The sequence below is a fragment of the Vidua macroura genome, chromosome 1 (assembly GCF_024509145.1).
Source record: "Vidua macroura isolate BioBank_ID:100142 chromosome 1, ASM2450914v1, whole genome shotgun sequence".
In the NCBI taxonomy this organism is placed as follows: Eukaryota; Metazoa; Chordata; class Aves; order Passeriformes; family Viduidae; genus Vidua; species Vidua macroura.
In genome coordinates this window covers 140,963,778-140,985,311 of record NC_071571.1, presented here as the reverse complement: position 1 = coordinate 140,985,311, position 21,534 = coordinate 140,963,778, and the positions used below count along the sequence as shown (strand labels likewise).

General features: G+C 39.4%; 2 protein-coding genes across 5 annotated transcripts in view; both read left to right on the top strand.

The window, feature by feature from the left end:
- The first annotated feature begins 1,437 nt into the window (after window positions 1-1,437).
- DSCC1 (DNA replication and sister chromatid cohesion 1) lies at window positions 1,438-14,163 on the top strand. Of its 2 annotated transcripts, none has more exons than XM_053998325.1 (9): window positions 1,438-1,640; window positions 3,232-3,400; window positions 4,456-4,590; window positions 7,017-7,107; window positions 8,047-8,185; window positions 9,649-9,701; window positions 10,811-10,965; window positions 11,514-11,662; window positions 12,457-14,163. In XM_053998325.1, the coding sequence occupies exons 1-9, from the start codon at window positions 1,438-1,440 to the stop codon at window positions 12,563-12,565; spliced, it is 1,203 nt and encodes a 400-aa protein (XP_053854300.1). In that variant the 3' UTR covers window positions 12,566-14,163. The 2 variants fall into 2 exon arrangements, with proteins under 2 accessions (XP_053854300.1, XP_053854307.1); XM_053998332.1 differs by having other exon boundaries at window positions 1,457-1,640; window positions 10,808-10,965.
- Window positions 14,164-14,504: 341 nt separating this feature from the next.
- TAF2 (TATA-box binding protein associated factor 2) overlaps window positions 14,505-21,534 on the top strand; it is a 60,550-nt gene continuing 53,520 nt past the window's right edge. For 2 of the 3 annotated variants that reach the window (XM_053980931.1, XM_053980915.1), the window contains exons 1-3: window positions 14,505-15,274; window positions 16,679-16,732; window positions 17,509-17,669. In XM_053980931.1, coding sequence (XP_053836906.1) covers window positions 15,221-15,274; window positions 16,679-16,732; window positions 17,509-17,669 — 269 coding nt within the window. In that variant the 5' untranslated portion in view covers window positions 14,505-15,220. Of the gene's footprint in view, window positions 15,275-15,456; window positions 15,792-16,674; window positions 16,733-17,508; window positions 17,670-21,534 lie in introns of those variants that run through there. The other variant, XM_053980925.1, reaches the window with a different exon arrangement.

The window sequence follows — 21,534 nt, the reverse complement described above, 5'->3', positions numbered from 1 at the left end:
ACTCATTTGTGTCATGTCTTTAGCTCAAGCACTTCCTCACCGCTTCCTCTGTCAGACGTAGTCACAGCAAGAACCTGAGCTGAGCCCTGAGGTACGGGGACACGAACCTCTGCGTGGCTGTGCAAGCCCTTTCCTAAGGGATCATGCGTGGATGAGAACCTGCAAGTAGCTGCCCTTGGTCAGATTGTCCCCAGAAGGACAGAATGACCTGGGGTGAGTGATGCCAGTGCTTGGCAGCTGCCTCAGCAGTGCTTTCCCACCCACTGTCAGGCCCCACTGTGGTGGCTTGGACACTCAATCTCCTTCTCTCCGCACTTGCTGTCATGCTCTGGTGTCGAGGAAAAACTTTGAGAGTGGCACAGCAATGCTTCAGGCTTGGGACAGCGTGGCTGGAAAGCTGTGAGGTGGAAAAGAGGTGCTGGTCAACAGTGACTGAACATGAACATTTGTACTCAGGTAGTCAAGAAGGCCAATGGCATCCTGGCCTAGATCAGAAACTGTGGCCAGCAGAACCAGAGCTGGGATTGTCCCCCTGTACACAGCACTGGTGAGGCCACACCTCGAATGCTGTGTCCAGTTCTGGGCCCCTCACTACAAGAAACACATTGAGGAGCTGGAGTGTGTCCAGGGAAGGACAATGGAGCTGGGGAAAGGTCTGGAGAACAGCTCAGGTGAGGAGCAGCTGAAGGAGCTGGGGCTATTTAGCCTGAAAAAAAGGAAGTTCAGTCGAGACTTTATTGCTCACCACCACTCCCTGAAAGGATGCTGTAGCCAGGCAGGAATTCTCTCAGATAAAAACTAACACGATGAGAGGAAGTGGGCTCAGGTTGCACCAGCAGAGGTTCAGATTAGATAGTGGGAAAAATGTCTTCACAGAAAAGGTGGTCAGGCACTGGAACAGGCTTGCACAGGGAAGTGGTGGAGCCACCATCCCTGGAGGTGTTTAAAAGACGTGTAGATGTGGCACTCAGGGACACGGTTTAGTGCTGGATTTGCCAGTGCTGGATAAAGGGTTGGACTTTATGATCTTGGAAGCCTTTTCAATCATAAACACGTCTATGATTTTATGTTGCCTCAGAGCTGGGCAGTGACTTCCATATTGGGCCTGTTTTTGCAATGTTTTGTCATTTTATTTAGTTTTGCGCGTTTTGTATATTTTTACTGCATTTCTGGCGTAACAAGAGATCTTACTGCAGCACAGCCCGGCTCCTGTGCAGCCAGACAGCAATCAGGAGGTTTGTCCCAGATTAGACCCGGTGGAGGAACAGAGGGAAGCGATTCCCCTCGAGTCCACCCCGAGCCGTTCCCGCCCGCCCCGCCGTCCCTCCATCCATCCGTCCGTCCGCCAACCGCAGAACCAACCCAGGCCGCGCGCGCCGGCGCCGCCCGCTCCCCGTTGGCGCAGCCCCGCCTGGGCGGGCCGGGGCGGGCCGGGGGATGGAGGCCGTGGCGCGGGGTTCGGAGCGGGCCGCCATGCGGAGCCGCGCCGAGGTGGACGCCACGCTGCAGACGGCCAAGCTGAACCCGGCGGAGCTGCTGCCGGCCGTGCACTGCCTCAGCTTCGGCCCGCAGGCCGGCGGCGAGTGCTGCCTGCTGCAGCTGGAGCCGGGGCTCTGCGCCGAGCTGGAGGCGGGGCGCAGGTACGGCGGGCGCGGGGGGCGGTTCGCGCCGCCGGGATGTCCGGGACGCGGGGCTTCGGCCGTGCTTGTGTTCTTCTCATGCGGTGTGTGTAACTGCGCCTTAAATCCCTTAAATCTCAGTTACACTGTAAACTAAAAACTATTTACACCTGTAAGAAGCGTCTTTCGTTTGTTTTTGTTGGGTTTTTGGTTGTGTTTGTTTGTTTGTTTTTTATGGAAAACTTCCTGCTGTGGAGACTTCTAAACAAAACTCAGAAGATGCTGGAATAGGTTCCCCAAAAAGTGCCTGCACCAAGCCTGCCACAGTTCAAGAAGCAATTGCACAGCGCTCTCGGGCACATGCTGTGATTCTTTGGGCAGTCCTGTGCCGGGCCGGGAGCTGGACTCAATGATCCTTGTGGGTCACATCCAACTCGGGATATTCTATGATCAGAAATACAGGTTTAAAAAAGAGATTATGTCCCTAAAAGAGTCCTGCTGACTTTGAGAATTTCCTATTAGAACTCTCGAGGCCTGATGGATGGCAGGGTGCCTACAAGATAGACAAATTGGCAGGGAAGAATGTGCAGTATAGCATGGGCATAGGATAGGATGGTTATGTGACGCCAAACTCTGAACCAGAGCAGGTTCTAGATAAGGTTTTGATACTGTTTTAAATTTTTTCCTTTACTGCAATGCCAGTGACATACAGAAAATCCTTAAAGTGATACAAAATGAGAAGTTCCTCTAAAGAAGGTAGTTCTCTGAGATGTATGTTAGTAAGCCCATTCCTATTTAGTGCAATACTGATGAAGTATTATCAGTTAGAGGCCTGAGTCAAGTTGATCCCTTGGGGCACAGCTGAGCTTTGTTCATGCACGCAGGCTTTGGGAAACAAGAGAAGCAGTTTAATTGAATTGAATCTGAGCTCTGAGCACTTAGGTTAATGTACGTAGCCTGGGAGAAACTGAATGTTCCCCTGTCGTGGCCCTGCTTTGGTATTTTCACATCCTCATGCAGAATCTTTACTTCATCAAATATGTGAGCTGAAGAGAGTGGTTTACATTGTCTCTTTGTTCAGAATTGTTCTAGAAGATTATTTTCTTTCCTGCTTGGAATTACTTGCAAGGAAATTGATATTAATTATCTGAAGGGCTCCGCACAATAAATGGAAGTTCTCTTTGCTTTCTTGTTTCACAGTGGGCCAGCTTCAGTTCTCATTAAAGAACAACTCTAGTTGTAATCGAAATTCTAAGATTAGTGAATTAGTTCACACATTAAGTATCACTTCATCAATGTTTTAGGGAGGTTGAGCGAATCGGTGTATGACTATAGGCATTTAACTGTGTTCTGCATGAAAACTTGGAATGCTTGTCTTTTGAATTTTCCCACACTAAAACAAGAGGGAATACATTGTCAATTAGATTAACTGACATTTGCATCTTTATATTTTGGTGAAGTGTGACTGCTGCTACCAAACAGAACTGCAGTTTGTAATTTCTTTACAAATGTATGAATGTGAAAAAATATCAGACAGATTTAATAAGTGTTCATCCTGAAACAGAGGTAAAAATACATCATTATTTCCATGCTGTTTTTTTTTTTTTTCCAGCCTAGTAATCCGTGGTGAAAAGGATGAACATGCAGTGTTGTGCAGCAAAGATAAAACTTATGACATGAAAATAGCAGATACCTCAAATATGCTGCTGTTTGTTCCTGGTTGCAAAACTCCAGAGGAGCTGAATGCAGATCAGGCATCTTATAATATTATTCATTCACAGGTATGTCTTTCAGGGTTTTTGTTTGTTTTACTTTAATTCCCTGCTTTCTTATTCTCTGTAATTTATTATATTTTTTCCAAGATGCATATGTGAAACCCAGCTGGGATTCAGTTGCCTAAACATAGACTTCTAATGCCATTTTAGATGCCCTGTGGTATTGCTTAGCCACTATTGCAGGCTGCCACTGGAGAAAGGACAAGTCTCCTGTAGCTTCTTTGTGTATTGACCAATTCCAGGAGGACATCTTTATAAATGTGTTTTTTTATAGGGCCATGCTATGCCTTAGGGTGTCCAAAATGGCTTTAGAGCCTTTCTTTAGGCAGCTGAACTTTCTCTGTAATCTATGATTATTATTGTTTCAAAGAAGTTAAAACTGTGGTTTATTTACATTGCATAGTAATTACTTATCGTAGGTATTAAAAGCTTGGAAAGAAAATATAATTTCTCAGTGTTAGCAACTATTTTTAAAGTAAGCTATTTACAGGTTGATTTTTAGGAGTGCTTTCCCCAAAAGGGAGATTTTACAATCTGAATACAATTTTTTAAATAGAGATGTATTCAAAGGTGGCTCTTTCAATTAGTGTATCAAAACATTTGTCAAAGTGAATGATTTTAGGGTTCTCAGTTTAAGAATTCAATGTTCTTTGCCCTCCTGAAGCATAGTGAAGAAGTGGGGAAGATAGACACAAGTTAATACAGGAGGGCTTTTATGACAGTAATACAATTTATTGTTAAGACAAAAAGCAGTTTGAGGGGAATTGTGCAGCAATATATCCCATGGTGATTTCCTATCATTTGCATGCAGAGTTGAGTTGTTACCTTTGTCTTATGCACTACAAACATAATTTTTTTCAATCAACGGTGGATTTTTATTCTTCATTGTCTGTAGTAATTTTTTTTTCGTTGAAAACATTGCAATGATTGTTTTATCTCTAAAGTAATTACCCTATTAATAGTTACTTGTTTTCAGTGAGTGGGTTAACACTGCTTGCTGATAATTTTTGGTAAGCAGCTTTGAATTCAAATGTTTAAAGAGTTGCAGTTTTCTCTTGTAGATTGCTGGTTTTTCCAAGAACTATTGGGAATTAAGGAGATGTCGACCAAAACTCAAGAAACTGAGGAAGCTTTTAATGCAAGATCCATATGAAGGGCCTGATAGTCAGAAAGATCAGACTTCAACATTTTCAAAGGTAAATCAGCTGTGTAAATTGCTTTCTTTTAATTGGTAATGAGCAAATTAAAGTGAAAATACATCCTTAAGTAAAAAAATTCCTTTCCTCATATGATTCACTGTGCTTCTTTGAGTTAATTTTTTAACCCTTCTATCCTAAACAAGCTGATTGTTGTTAGCCCTTCCAGTGAGTACAGGTAAGCAACCTTTTTATTAGTTAAAAGAGGAAAATGAAGGACATGGAAGGAGGCTGGGCATTTCCCTTTTCCTATGGGAAGTTTCTTGAAGCACAAACTTCAGATTTTTTTCTAAATTCCGTGAGAGTTACGTGACTACTAAGGTATGCAGCCTTTTCTTCTTTGTGTCTGCCATGTATGAGGTCAGAGCACACCCATGTGCAAGTTGCTTGCCAGTCAGTAATTGGTGATGACAAGGAGAAGAAGGGAGTTGAAGAGAGTAACAGGGAATATATAAGGCATGGAATAAGACACACTGAAAGAAGGGAAAATACAAATGAAATCCTATCCTGCTGTCTTACGGTGTTTCCAGGAAATTCATTCTGGGGCCTAAAGAGTAATGGGGAGATCTGGACTGTGCAGCAAATGATCTCAGCTAAAAAGGCTGATAAAATTCTGGGATTTTGTTCATTTGGTTGGTTTTCCTTTTGACTTTAAAACCAAAAAGTAGTTGCTTCCAAGTATTTTATGCTGATCGAAGCTGACACCACCAAACCATCTGCATGTGCTTGTATGTGCAAACACAGATGTTACTTCTCTCTGGAGAGACATGATGCCTCTTTTCTTGGATGATTAACAGGCTGATTTCTGATTAGTTACAGAATCTTGCCCCCAGAATTGCCTACCTATGCTGATCTAGGCATAGAGGGACATACAGCAAAATAAGGAATGGCAAAGGTTAAAGGGCTTGAATTGTCTGAAAATTATAAGCATTGTCAAAGGCCAGCAACATGAAAAAGTCATATGAAATAATATTTATTCATAATATTGAGTATTATTAAGATGATGTCAGTGTCTCCCAAACGTTAATGACTGGTTTGAGGATTGATCACCATTTATTTTTGAAGGAGAATGCATTTCCTCTATGAGCTTACTGGATAACAACTAGATATATCAGATAAATGCAGACAAGTCTTAACCTTGGCTCTGGTGGAACTCCTAAATGAATCTGAAAGCTCTCCAGGGGAAAAGTCTTTCCTATGGGATTAATTTACACTGAAATCCCAAACAATGTATGTGTAGTAATGATTTCCACTGTTTTGTTTGCTTACACTTAATATTTATGGTATGCCGGGAATTTACAGGCCACCTTTAATCTGTTTGAAAGCAAGTTACTTTTTTGGTTGTTTACTGTAAGCTGAGTCTCATGATTTTCAGTTTTTTTAAGTACTATATAATAGGGTCATCCCTCATTGACATGTTGATAGGAGCTTGGCCTGATGATATTTCAACATACTCTGATAGGAATAGCATAACAGGAAGTGGAGGCCTTTCATATTTATTAAATGGTTTTTTAACATGTGGATGTTCCAAACTTATTGTTGGTATGTTCCATTTGTGTTCCCATAGTCTGATAGATCTCAATCCAGTACTTAATCAAATTTTTTTCTTTCTGATTTTTTTTCTTTTTCTTCTTCTTTTTTTTCTTTCTGATAGGAAATATTCTTGAGCTATAATCAACAAAACTTTAATATTAGAGTTGATTAAAAAGGCTCTACTGTGAATAAAGGAATTGATGTCCTATTTCCTGTGCATTGAAGTCTGGTATTTCTTCCATTTACTTCACTCTCATGATAATTTCTGATCCACTCACATCTTCACCACAGTATCCCATAGCACCTTCCCATCTCACCACATAACTGTTCTGCAGGGAGGTGTTTGTGTGCTGGCTGGGTCTGTGCTGTATGTGCGCCAACTGATTAGCAGACACCAAAAAACAAGTAACTGTTGAGGTCATGGTGGAGGAGGCTTTCCCTCAGTGAGGTATGAAGTGCAGGTTCCAGCTTCTATTCAACAATGATAAGTGATTTTTGCTTTGCCTTTTCTTTGAATCCCAGAGATTAAAATATATTATTTCAGAAAAGCCAGAACACATTCACTTTTTATTCTTGCTGGGATACTTCACTTACAAGGTCTGCTTGTGCTAGTTTGACATTCTGGGAATATAGGTATATTACTTGGGCCTGGTACAAAGACTTTCCTGTATTTCGACTGCCTTTTGTATTCAATAACCCTTTGAGAAAATGTTTTAAGTTACAAGAAAAGTTACAGAGAGTGTGGTGAACCTTAGAAAATTCAGTCTGGGGGGAAAAAACATCTATCTGAAGTCTTTCCTTCATTATAGCTTATAATGCATTTAGCATGGTCGCTGAAGCAACGAAGAAGTAAGAATAACCTCTTTTATTTCCTTTTTTTCCCCTTGTTGCAGTATACAACAGAAGATTTGTTAAGTCTGATTCAAGCAAGTGAAGAAGAAATACTCCACCAATTGCAGGTTATAGATGCCTGCAAAATCGAAGGTATTCGTATCTAAAGAATATTATTACCTATGAGGAAATAACCCTGGAAATGTTTTCCCCAAAATATGTTTCCTTTTTCTAAGGCCTATTCCATATCCTCGTCTTTCAAGGTGCAAGTTACTTCAAAGTTCTAAGACTTATTTCCATAGATCCGTGTCCTCTGCTGCTATGAATCTGATCAGAAGGATAAAGCTGAGCAGGCACTGCCAGTCTGTCTCTTTCCAGGATAACTCTTTCTTTGCTGCTACAAACACTGGCATCATAGTATCCCACCATGAATATTTTTTAGCTGGTCACCCTCTTCATGAATGAATGGGTACTGCTTTCTGTAGTTCTAGAGGCAAAGATAGCTGATTCTTAGGTAACCCCATCATTTTCATAGTCCTTTCTTCCTCCCTGACTTGTTTTATCTCAGTGTCTTCCTACCATGTGAGGAAAGGCTTGAGCAAGTGCCTCACATTGGGACAGGTCCTATTCATCCTTTACTTGGCCATGCCCAAACCCTCACTGGGACACAAGGTGATCACAGTCCTAGAGTCATCTGGATTTCTGAATTTTTGTGAACTTCTCTGGCCCTGAGGTGTTGCTTTGTAGGGCCAATGCAGCCAGTCCTGTACATGCAGTTCTGTTCCTGAACTGTTAGTTTTTCCACATCTGATTCATCTTGGAGTGATATTTTTAGTGTCTTTGTATCTGTGGCAGTTAAAGAATTACTAAAGAATTACAAACAATTGAGATAATTAAGTTTCATTCTCCTTTACATTTGCTCTTATTATTTAGTTCCTTTTCTCAGTTTTTAATCCTGAAAAAAACAATGCTGCTGCATACTGTACAGGTGTGACCTGAATGTCCAGACTCCAGTAATGTATCTTAATGGCAATAGAATTAAGGTGTTAATGTTTTCCTTCTAACAGTGTTTTGTGGTGCTCTGTTTGGCAGGATATTGGAGAATTTTAGACTTTGACTATGAGATGAAACTCTTGAATCATGTGACTCAGCTGATAGATTCAGAGTCCTGGCCTTTGAGTAAGGTTCCTCTGTGTGCCTGCCTTGAAGAACTTGGCTCTCTAGAACCCAGGTAAACAATTATTTTTAGTACTTAAAATTGTCTACATTCATTATTAACGATGAGTAACTACAGTAGTTGTTAACTGTCTATTAGAATTATAGTTTTGCAAATCTAGATTCTAGTTCTCGTTATGTAAATGATACATTTTCTTTGTTTCTAAAAATACTCAAGGGAATTTTTAGACAGGTTAGTAAACTGATTTTAGTGTTTATTGATAGTATTTCCATTGATCCACGGTAGAAACATTACTGCTGAGTTGGAAATGATGGAAGTAGCATGTGCTTAAATTGTAAATTGCTGAGCATCTTGAAATACCTGTTCTGAAGCTATAGCTAGCCAAAAATGTTTGGTTTACCTGTTGCATACTAGCTGAGAGGGGGGTATGTTTTCTGGTGTAATTCAGAATTACATTCAAAGAAAGTCTTAGGTTTACAGTATGTAGCATTTTCCATTTAATTGCCTTTTGGCTCAAAAAGATATCTGCAGTTAGGGTACAATTTTATGACAGAGCTTCAGAAAAGTGCCTCTTATTCAGTAAAGAATAATTAATTGTGAAATTTTTGACTTGCATCATAGGATCATTCAGACTTGTAAAAAACATTGGGATCATTGAGTCCAACCATAAACCCACCACCACCAAGTCCAGTACTGATCCATGTCCCTGAGTGCCACATCTACACATCTTTTAAACACCTCCAGGGATGGTTTCTCCAGCAGTTCCTTGGGCAGCCTGTTCCAGTACTTGACAATGCTTTCCATGAAGAAATTTTTCTTATATCCAATCTAAATATGTCAGGCCATTTCCTCTGATCGTGTCACTTGTTGCCTGGGAGAAGAGTACTGACCCCCACCTGGCTATACTCTCCTTTCAGGGAGTTATAGAGAGGGATAAGGTCTCCCCTGGGCCTTCTTTTCTCCAGGCTAAACACCCCCAGCTCCCTCAGCTGTTCCTGATCAGACTTGTGCTCCAGACCCTTCCACAGCTCTGTTACCCTTCTCTGGATGTGCTCCAGCCCCTCAATGTCCTTCTTGTAGTGAGGGGCCTGGAGCTGGACAGAGGATTTGAGGTGCAGTCTCACCAGTGCTGAGTACAGGGGGACAGTCCCTGCCCTGGTTCTGCTGGCCACACTGTTGAGGATACAATTCTTTCTCATTGTAAAAGAGTGATACTGCAAGAATCTATTCTATTATTTCCCTTATGCATTTTAGTCTTTGCTAGTTATAACTAGAAAGTGGAAGAGACCTTTGGGGTTGACAGACTAAATCAGCTCCCATGTGTTATTTGTCCCATTTTGTTCTCCCTTTTATTTTTTTACCAATTTCTTCATTTCACCCACGGAAATGTGTCTCATCATCTATCCTCCTCAGTTAATTCTTTTTCTCCATACCTGTTTCTTAATTTTCTTGGTAACTGCTTCAGTAGTGTCCTAGTAAACAGTATTAGAGCTTGATGTCTGATTTTTTTTTTCCAGAGAGATGATAGAACACATTCTTTTAAGCTATGGCAGGAAATATGTTGATGATGGTAAGTTTGGGAAAGCTTACATGGTTTAACTTTGCATAGAATAAATAGTTATTAATGAGGAAATGTAGGTTTTGTGAAGAAGGACCCAAACAAATTACTTTGCTACAGTGCCAGTATAAGGAGGGAGCAAACTGGGTAAAAAATCAGTACAATTGTTAAAGGAAATTTCACAGGAAAAAAAGGCTATTAAACTGTACAAGACAATTGTGAACAGAGGTACTGGAAGTGATTTATTAAATGTCTCCAAGCTATAATTACGTGACTAAAGAGAGCTCACTAGTAAAATTTAGATGACATCTCTCTTTGGATACCTTAGGAGATCTCAGATATTTAAGCAATTACTTGTGCTATTATGAGTAGTCCATGGCTTTAATTCAGCTTGCCTGAAGTAGGTATCTGCCTATGATCTCTTGAACTGCCCCACAAGATCCGCTGGTTGTAGTGATTAGATTTCCATTATCCATCTCACAGATACAATACTGCACTGCCCTTATTCAGTCTGAATTCTTCCCCCCAGTAGCTTTCATCTCACCTTTGGCTGAAGTAGGAGTTGCACTCAACCTTAAAGGACATAGGAAAGTAATTGGAGTGACAACAGACTCTTGTCCTAATATATTTAGGCAGTTTGCACAAGGAACAAGTCTGAATTACAGGCAGGTGGCTGAAACAATAGACTGACGTGTTTATACCTGACTTAGTTCAGAGAATTTTAGCCAAGTCAATGTGTGAGAAAATGAAGTCTCATCCCTTCATAATCTCATAAGGGTGATTAAAGAAGTAAAAGTTTTGTTTTCTATTCAGAAGTAGGAATGAGAGCTGTAGGAGAAACGGTACACTGTGAAAGGGGAAAACATGGAGGGAAAACACATCTATTGATACAAATTCATACTGTAGTTGGGACAGTGCTGCTGTATTCTGCATAATTTATTTTTGATAATGAGAAGATAGCATAATTTATCCAAATTAATACCAAATCAAATTACTTCTCAAGGAAAAGAAAAAAGAGGATACTTGGTGTATAGAAGACTATAGAACAGAATGGAAATACAAGGCTGCTATTTTATCAAAAGGCAAGAACCCAAGATAACCTAGTTTTTGTTTCTCAGCAGGGGAGGTTTTCTTTGAAATGCATGAAGATAAAATATGCAGAGCTATAGCACAAATGCTTTTGCAAAATGCAGTTAAATTCAATCTATCAGAGTTTGAAGAAGTCTGGCAACAGAGTGTCCCTGAGGGGATGACAACAAGGCTTGATCAGCTTCAGGTAAGCACATAAACAAGTATGGATTCTTTTGTGAGTAGGGTGTAACTGACTTGTGTCATATATAGATTTTATCCATTATTGGGTATTGTGTTGTTTCTGTCAGCTTTTGAGTTCAAGCATGCTTTATGATGTCCTCTATGAGCATCAGTAGTCTGGAATCATGATAATTCAGGTTTCTGTAACTCAGGCTGAAGAAAGGTTGCAACCTAATACTTGTAAATGTGACTGGAACAGAAGCTGAAGCTGTTGTTGAACAGCTTGGTAGTGAGAGCCAGTAGAATAGCAAACACTACTGGAATCCTTTTGCTCAAAGAAGGCAGAGAGATGTTGGAACCCAATGGATTCTCCCTTCCTTCTTGTCATAAAGGAAATTATAAATACTGCCTGTAAAACAGTGCCTTTATGATACTTCTTACTTTGCCTCTGGTAGTGCAGTTCTGGAAGGCTTTGGATCTGCAAAGAGCAACTTGCATGGAATACAGTCAGAAAGAAGGATGTTCAATTGTTTTGTCAGTACTTAACATTTCCTTTCTGATGCTGTTCTACAGGGCTTGGCTCTTGTGGATAAAAGTTCAAGACCAGAGACCATCTTTCTGCTGAAAGTGGAAGACTTACCTGAAGACAATCAGGAAAGATTCAACAGCTTATTTGGCATACGGGAAAAGTGGACAGAAGGGGATATTACCCCTTATATACAGTAAGGAGATATTTATTTTTATTAAAACATAATTAGTATTATAGTATTCCCTTTTTGCATAACTGGCTTCTGATGAGCTCTCACTGCGTCAGTGATAATACTATACTTTGCATTTTAAATTAAATGGATTCTATATGAATAGAATACCCACCTCTGAGATCTGTAACTCTCTTTTTTGGATTTAAATGTGTGTAAAAAGCTGATCCTACTGGATTTAAATGGGTGATAACTCTCATTTGATTAAGGCAGACAATTCAAAGGCTAAACATCCTGACCTTTACAATAAGTCTCTGTATTTACAACACTAGAACTATAAAGCAATAGTGCTTCCTGTACTGAATCCTTTGTTCCTTTGGTGGTTAAGACTTAGACTACTGCACTATCTGGAATGTCCAGCTGTGATATAAGTGAGCAGATGTTGATGCTAACCCAGAAGTAACTGCATCAATCCTTTATGAGTGGCTCTAAATTTACTGTAATATAAGTGAATAGTTCAGAGCTAGCTGTTTTGCTAGATTGAAAACTCTGTTAGAGAACAGTAATAATAAAACTCCGCCTAAAACCCAAAATTCTTTTTTCTGAAGTAAGTCGTGTAGTTTTGCCTAGTGCATAAACGTCAATGTAAGTTCTAAACTTCAGGTAATTTAAAGCATTACGTGACAGTTACAGTAGTTCTGGGTTTTTTCCCTAACATCTTAATGCAGTTTATTGCTGTAGTTACAAATATTTTACAGATTCATTTTGTGTGAGAGTATCTATTAATGCCAATGTCATGTGCTTTATTTCCTCTTTAGAGACTTGTGTGCAGAGAAGCAGACCGTTGGTGCTCTTCTGACAAAATATGCTCGCTCCTCAATGCTGAATGGTGTTAAAGTTTACAATTCTAGAAGACCCATCTCATAACAAGTATTGTTTGAAGAACTGAGGATACTGAATGTAGTAACAGTGAATGTTACTTGCTGCTGCCTTCTGGGGGAAAAAATTGCCAACCGTCATTATACAGTGTACTTGAGTTTAAACTGCTAGGCTACTTGAACATGTTGTGTTCTCTGCTCAGCTAAGGAGAGTGTGAGGACACTTGTGGCCTCTAAGGAATGATATTCAGCTCACCTTCCTTTGCCAGCCTTCTTAGCCAACCTTCCTTTGCCCAACTTCTACTTTTTGAATACATGTAATCTGTTTATCCATAAGTCTGAAATGAAAATTTAAAACCTCCTTGATAATAATTCAATCAGTTGAATTGAATAACAAAATGAAAATTTTAGTCTTTTGCCCATTAGTGGCCATTCTTAAAGATTAAAGTTTCAATGCACTGTTCACATTTTGAATAGCACAGAGCTCATCAAGCTCATGAACAAATCATTCCCCACTGAGACTACACCAATCTTGATTTTGAAAAGTAGTTCTTTTTAAGGTCATGCCTATGAACACCATCAGCACAAGCACCTGACACTTTAATACTTGGCAGAATGGCCTTATATATATTACAAAAAAAACTAATTTGAGTGAAGTGTGAATATAATAGAGTAGTTGGACATTGTGTTACAGATATCCTATAAGCTGTCATTAAAATGTAGCTGAGGTAAAACTGAAGCTTTACAGAAGACTACTTGTGCTTTTTAAAGAATGTACAAAACTTTGTAGTACAATTATTTTTTTAAAACTTTGTTATGGCAAATAACAGCACGTAGAAATTGTGCTTTGAAACCTTCCAGTTTTGTAATGATAATACTGCTCTATGTAGAGAAATGAAACAGGATGTTTTTATGATACTGCCATGAAGTGGAGTGCCTGAGATGGTAATTTTGTCATCATTAAAAATTATTTTTTGCATGTCAGTAAACCAGAGTTTAATATTAGATAGTTTTCAGATTTATGTTTTAAACTTAACAGTTGTTGGTTATTTGATACAAAAAGTATTTTCTCCATCAGACTCAGATGTGAGGTAGGAAATACCTTGGAACTGCCAGCATTCCAGCTGTAGAGTGAGTGGGGGGAGTAGAGAAACTCCTCCTAAATCAAATGTAACTCTTAAGATGCACTCTGTGTGCATACTTGGAATTTGGTACAGATAAAAAGCTGAATAAAAGCTACTTCCTGAGCTCTGTTTATTGTTGCCCAGCGCTGCAAGGTCAGTGCCCTGTGCTGCACACTGCTGCTGCAGGGGTGTGGTGTTTGATCAGCTGTGTAGAGACTAGAATGGCTCTCTGCTGGGAAGGACTGCCTGGTTTGCTGTCTGGTTCCAACAGCTCCGGTCCCCCAATAACACCAGAAGTTTCAGTCCCAGAGATCAATGGTTATATGAATGGAAAAGCCTTGGAAATTCCTTCCATTGCATCACAGAAGGCCCCTTAGTTGAAATATGCAACACAATCGATACTTTTATATTTGTGCTCCAAGTTTGTATTTACATAGGTGTTTTTCTTATTTGTAAAACAAATAAGAAATTAAGTATTTCATTAATAGAGCCTTATTACAGCAATGAAAAGAGTTTGTTTAAATTAATTTTGTATGTGTTACCATTCCATGTGTGCAGTGCTCCTGATTGGTTTCGTTACACATTCAAAATGCAATGACCTTTCAAACTCCTATCAGTTTCTTCGATGCAAGCGTTTATTTGAACCTAAAATAGATGAATCTGAAGTTACTTATAACAGTCTTGGTTATGAAGGAACTTTGTCTCGTGTCCTCCGGCTCCCACCAGTGGGACACCCGCGGGAGGCAGGCGGGGGTCGCTCTGTGCCGCGCTCCCGCCCCCGCCGCCCCTTCCCGCCTTCCCAGGCCCGCGCCTGCGCGAGCCGCGGCGCCTGCGCACGGGACACGGCGCGGCCCCTCTCTCGGCTCTTGGCTTATTCCGGGGGTTCTTTTCTTTTTCCCTTTTGTTTTTTACTTATTCTCTGCTGTCGCCGCCGGCGAGCTGCCCTTCTGTAAGAAGCAAAACTCCAACAGCCTTTCCCGCTGAAGTGATAGCGCTCAGTCAGTCGGGCCGTGACCTCTCACCCGCGGGGTCGGAGGTGACCGCCAAGATGGCGGCGGCTGCGGAAGGGCCGCGGCGGGCGCGCTGCTGAGGGAGAACCGCAGGGCCGACCCTGTCCCGGGCCCGGCCACCGCCCGGCCCGCTCGACCCTCTGCGCCTTTCCCGGCTCTCAGCGGACGACGCTGCCCCAGCCGGCGCTCCCACGAGCGCAGACCCCGGTGCCTGCCCGGTCGTCCTGATTCCGGCCCTCCTGATTCCGTCGCTCCCGCCGCCACTGCCCGCTGAGCCGGTTGTTTTCCGTAGTTCCCGTGGAGAGGAAGCGCCTTGGACTGGTTCCGTAACCCCAGCAGACAGAGGGGCTCAGAGTGCACCCCCAGAAGGTTTTATACAAACACTGCTTCTTGGTGGGTGCTGTAGCGATGGAGCTGAAGATTTGTGACTGCTGGGGGTCACACATCCGCTGAGGACATGAGTTATCAAATACGGCGTGACACGGGGGAAAATCGAGGGACCCCTTGAGTGAGGATGATGTTGATGCCCGTCTGACGGTCAGCAGTGTGTGTTTAGTGCTGCGGTTCAGGATGAATAGGAAGAAAGGAGACAAAGGATTTGAAAGCCCAAGACCCTATAAATTATAAGTATCCATTTTTTAAAATTGCTATACTTGAAACCAACGCACACTGAGTCAGGCCACAGGCTGATTTAAGAAGGATGGAGCTGTTGCTTGTAGCTTGCATTCAGAAAACATGTGTTGCAGATGTATGTTTGAATGTGTAAATGGACTTACTCATGGACAGTAAGTCTTACAAAGATATTTACATTATGCTTTTCAAACTTTGGACATTTGTTCACATAGTGTCAGTACTAAAGACCATACTACGATGTTCCATATGTACTGCTGTGTCAAAAAGCCCTTTTGACTAAAGGGCCTTTTTATGTACAAAAAAATGCTTGCTTTGCAGCAAGCCGCTTTGTTAAGCAAATTATCGTTTTCACACATTCACTATTTGGCTTGTAACCAAGCTACAAAGCAGTTGGTGGTATATTTCAGTGCATTTTAATAGAATTCTCGTTATACCTCTTTTATTTCTTTACAAATCTGTTACATTAAGTTTATATGAGAAGACTGATTCTACTCAGAAATACATTTGTGTAAGTAACGAATGAAACCATTTTTAGATGTAGTTCTCTTGTAAGAATTTTTATCAAATTTTATCTCACCTGAAGCAGTGTCACTTCTTAATGCACAGGATTTGTACATATAAAGTGTGATATGCCATAGAAGTTGAATTATTTTGAGGTTTTGTCTTGAGTCATGAAATGCACTACTGTAAAGATGACACCTACTACAGGAAATTACATAGAAATAACTTACAGGATTTTTTAAAAGTTGGAATTATTTTATCTCCTACCTTTTAAATCAGTTTTATTTACCAGGAGTCCTAATACATCACTCAAAATTTAAGCAAATGCATTTGACTAGTATAAAATACCTATCTTGATTAGAGGATTAGCATTATTTTAAATTACAAATTCTTATGGCATGCTAATTGTAAAGCACATACTGTATCTTTTAATGTGTAATACCTGCTTATATAAATTACATACGAGTGTCAGCTCTCCAGGTACACTTTCCACAGGTCTCTGATTGCAAGTGTTATGGCTCATGCCATTACTGATACTGCTCATCACTACAGTGTTAGACCTGGACACTGCCATTTGTAATTCTTTATTCTTACATACAAATAAGTGTTGTTCAAAAATTATGTTATCTTCCTGTATTACCAAGAAATGCTCATCCTGGCATGGTACTGTGTTTGATTTTTTGGGGGACTTTCCTGACATTGTGGGTAACTTCTATTCATTATTTGGTTTAGACCACATAAAAGATTGAGACAATCATTAATGATTTTTATAGAAGTATATTCTATTTGCGGTACTTATGTACATATATCCTCTGTTAAACTGGGTTAAAGTATTATTTTAAATGCTCGCATTTACACAAAACCTTACTTTTTTTTTTTTTTTCTTTCAGCACAACTCATCAGGTAGTTTGTATCAACAACGTAAATTTTCAGAGAAAGTCTGTTGTAGTAAGTATTTCCTAATAAAATGTGAAATAGAAATTAAGTGTCTGGGTTTTCTTCATGCTTTTAGAGGAAAAAACTGGACTCACAAGCTAATTATGCTGTTCAGCTACTTCGTAGGTTATACTTTCTAATCTGATGCTTCTCATAAGTCTGTCATTGCTTGAGATAAAATTCCTTCTAATTGTGAGCACTTCTAGAAAAAGATTTCAGAGTGAAGGCTGCTGCACTGTAAATATTACAGAGCAATTTGCAGTTCAAAATTCATGCTCACACAGCGTTAGCTGATGTTAGGGGTAGGCTTACAGAGTTTTCTACCTTGTATGTGAGTTCACTTGGGCTTTGAAGAGACTTTCATCATTTCAGGCCTAAAATCTTCAAGGGTCTTTGTCAATTTACTTATCTGTTTAAAAGGATTCTGCTTAGGTTTTAAGAATTCTCGTCTCAAGTTCAAGTACCAAAACATACAACATAGTGATGCTAGTAACTTGAAATCTAGTCAATAGAGGCAGATTTTTTTCCAGTAAAACAGGTGTGATTGTCAGTCACATTGAATTTTTTGTTTTGTCTGTTTCATTTACAGCTGCAAAAATTCACCTTTTAAATGGCATGAAAGAAAATGTAGAAAATCTAAAGGGCAAATACTTTTCCTTTTTAAATATGAAAATACCATCTTTATACCAGTGATTTTTTAAAATTGTTAATAGTAATAATTTTTTATATCTCTCTAGTTTTTAAGCTGTTAAAGATTTTACAGAAGATTTTTATTTGTGTTTTCATAGGGTTATGTGGAACTCACAATATTTCCCACAGTTGCAAACCTGAACAGAATCAAGCTGAACAGTAAACAGTGCCGGATTTACAGAGTGAGAGTCAATGATTTAGAAGCAGCTTTCATCTATAATGATCCAACACTGGAGGTCTGTCACCATGAGTCAAAGCAGTAAGTGGTGTGTTTAAGACTCTGCAGATGTAGTGTTTTCTGTTGTTCTTAAGTATAACCTATTCTCTTTTACTGTCAAGTTTTACCTGGTAATTTCCTAATAGTAACTTTTGGTCTGGTCTAATTTTAGGGAAGTATTTTGGCAATAATTTTGACTCTTACCCTAATTTTCTTTAGAATTTCTTGTGCTAATATATCTTTGTTTTGTTTTGTGAAAGTATAAAAAAATTTCTATAAAGTACTTCATGGGGAAAAAGGCCTTGGATTTGATCTGTGTGCTTGAGACAGACACTGTGTATTCCTTTATTGATCAGTTGTGCAAGAGCATCAATAATTCAGTTTGCAAATACGGTGTTCATTTATGTAGGACACTGAATTTATTATCAGAGTTATGAAATTTTCTTTGAGTCTTGATACTGAATCACTTGAGTACATTAATTGTGTAATTCTGTTTGCTTTGTGACTTGATGTTTTTGTTACTGATGCTATTGCTCATTATGTCAAAAATTCACCATCCTTATTGCAGGGATTCTAGATTGTTGTGAAGATCTAGAAAATAAAGCTTTTGGCCTTTCCTAAGGAATCAAACTTGCATTATTTATTGTTGTAGATAACAGTGTAAGTCCTAGAACCAGAACTCACTTCAAAATTTGAAAGGAAAAATTTAAAATTTCTTCAGCATCTCATATTGAAGAGTATGCTTTAAATCATGTCGCATCCTGCACGTTCTAGGGAAGGGGCTTTAGCAAAATATCTTTTAGCCATTTCATTTTTGGTAGGAGCATGATGGGCAAATGTTTTCCCTAGGTATTCTCTTTTGATTTGCTGAAACATTTATATTCTCACAACTTCTTTTGGCTGGCTTGGTTGAATTTACAATTTGCTGAATTGTTAAAAAACTTCTAGTGAAAGTATTGTTTAACAGCAGCTGATAAAAAATCACAGGGTCCTTTATTTAGGCTGTAAAAGACTGGCTGAAATCATCTAGTCCAATTCCCCTCACATGGGGTCAGGTAGAGTAGGTTGCATAGGGCTGTGTCCCTTTGGGTTTGAGTATCTTCGAGGATGGAATCTCTTCAGTCTCTCCAGGCAACCTTCTCCGGTGCTGATGACCCTCACAGTAAAAAGCATTTTCTTGTATTCTGATAGAATTTCATGTATTTTAACTTACATCCACTGACAGGAGCAGGCACAGTCGGCACCAACTAAAACATAGGAGGTTCCCTCCAAACATCAAGAAACAGTTTTTACTGTGAAGGTAACGGAACACTGGGACAATTTTCTGAGACTGTGGAGTCTCTGTCCTTGAAAATATTTGAGTCATCTGGACATGCTCCTGAGCAAGTGGTTGTAGTTGACCTGTTGGAGCTGAGGGGTTGGACCAGAAGACCTTCAAAAACTGCTTCCAACCTCAGCCATTCTGTGATTCTGTAATAACTGGAATCCTGTGTAACTCCTGGAAGGTGTGAGAAAGGAGCAGCATTTCAAATGATCAGAGTGAGGAATCCCATTATGTTAAAAAAGGGATTAGGAGAGGGAATTCTGTCATTCTGTGGAGAAGGTGAGGGTTTTTTTTTGTTCAAACTATTCAAATTTAATGGAAAATCTATGTATTTCATAACTCCTATGTTATTCGTAGTTATGAAAGACAGAGGTCACTAAATATTCATAACAAGAAACTAGTATGCCTCTTTCTGTATCTCAGAAGTTAAAGGCAAAGTGAGTTACAAAATGTTAGATGAAGTTAGGTGTATTTTTCCATTGAAATACCTGGTCACAGCTGGGTAGTTAAATACAGCATCTCTGCTCTTTAGGCAGGATTGCAAGCAGAAATACTAGAAATCTAAAAACTTTAGAATTAGTAGCTCAAAAAAATCATCAGTGTGTTTTCTCTGCCCTTCTTTACTAAGAACTGCTTCTAGAAACAGTGGTTTGTACTACTCTTTATATCTGATCATCTGGTCATCTCTTCCAAGTTCTTGTTATGGCAAGTGTAGTGATGATGTCCTTTGTACCCTTGCAGCTGAACTAGCTGCAGGAATTATTTTGTGACACAGATTAGATGTGATGGTTTGTTTCTGATCTTACAGGGATTGTTACCTTTTGCACAGTTTTCTTAAGTAGTCTGTTGAACTAGTAAATGGGAAATTAAAATGGTTCTTGGCAACCTGTTAATTTTAAATACTTTGTTTTTAATCTTTAGTTTTCCCTGTGGTGTGTAAGAAGTTTAAGTTCAGGTTATAAAATTGTATATACAAACATTTTCTATTGTTTTGATAATGCTTTTAGTTTCTTAGATGATATTTTTAAAAGAAGATTTAAAATCATAGAAGCATTGAAATTGGAAGAGACCCATAAGATCATCATCATGAGTCCAACTGTCAACCCAGCACCACCATGACCAGTAAATCATGTCTTCAGGTGCCATGTCCACAAGTTTCTTGAACACTTTCAGGAATGGTGACTCCACCACTTCCCTGGGCAGTCTGTTCCAACCTTTACAGTCTTTTCTGTGAAGAAATTTTTTCCAAGTAGCTTATCTGGGGCATAAGTACTTAGAAAAGTTGTTAATTTAATGGACACTTTCCTACCTTTTTATCAAAGTTAAAATAATCTGAAGACTTCTTACTCCCTTAGTTAGCAACAGAATTCTATTTAAAATGGAAAACTCTGTATGGAGTAAAGATTAGAAAACTTGCTACAGCATCTCTGACTTGATAGGTTATGTTTGCTAATAGGAGGTTAAGAGAAGTGGCTCACTGTTATGTTGTGGAAATTTTGGCATGCAAGAAAACAGTTAAAAGAGGGTTGAGGAATTCAGCTTTGTGTATGACACAATTCTGTCTGCTTCAGTATTATGTTCTTCGCTACTTTTTGGTGAGATCTGTGAGATCACCTCTTTGTGTTCTGAATTGAAATATTCAATTTGTTTTCAGTTGAAATAGTACTACTGTGTTTTAGCATCTTTGAGGAAAAAGTCATTGACACGCAGTCTCTGTCGTTTCACATTCTCAGTGTTGAAGAAGGTAAAATAATTTTCTTCAGTCATGCATTTTTTCAGTTCCCCTGCATATCAGAAAAACACTCAACTAAAAAGGTAATTAAAAATAGGTGAAACTTGTAGGAAAGCTTAGAAGCCATGAATTAGTATATTAAATATATTTTAGCTTTGATGCTATTGCAAATTTATCCATTAGTCCTAAACCATAACTTCAGGTAACAAGTGAGAGAGTGTTTAAACGTTTATCTAGAAATAAAGTTGGATTTCTGTCTTGAAACTTTCTGAAATCATCTAGTCCAATTCCTTGACATGGGGTCAGGTAGAGTAGGTTGCTCAGGGCTGTGTCCATTTGAGTTTTGAATATCTTTGAGAATAGAGCCTCTGGAGGCTTCAGGACAGCATGGCTTTTTCATATCAGAATAGATGGATTAACTTAGATAAAGCAATCACTTCCTTCCTGACTGAGCAAACACCTGAACAGGTATTTGTATATACAGCTATGAAATAATTCACACTGTTTTACCGTGTGTACGCAAGATGGCAGAGAATCTCATTTTGCTCGTGCTTTTGAGAAGGGTTTCAAATCTTGTGGCAACTGCATATAGTTTTGGAGCGTGTCTATTTGGGTCATGTTTTGGGGCTGGTGTTTTTGACTGTTACAGCTGTCTATCCTCCTCATCTTTCTTTTTCTTATAAGTTGTTGCTTTTTCAATTCTATCAGTGTAAGAGAAATGAGCTTGCTTTTTCTGGGCTATACTTCTACGTAGAGATCCCAGTGCATATTCTGAATACTGAGACAACTGCTTGTATCTCAGCCCTATTTATTTAAAACTGGCAAAGGAAACATTTTTTATTCTCAGTTTT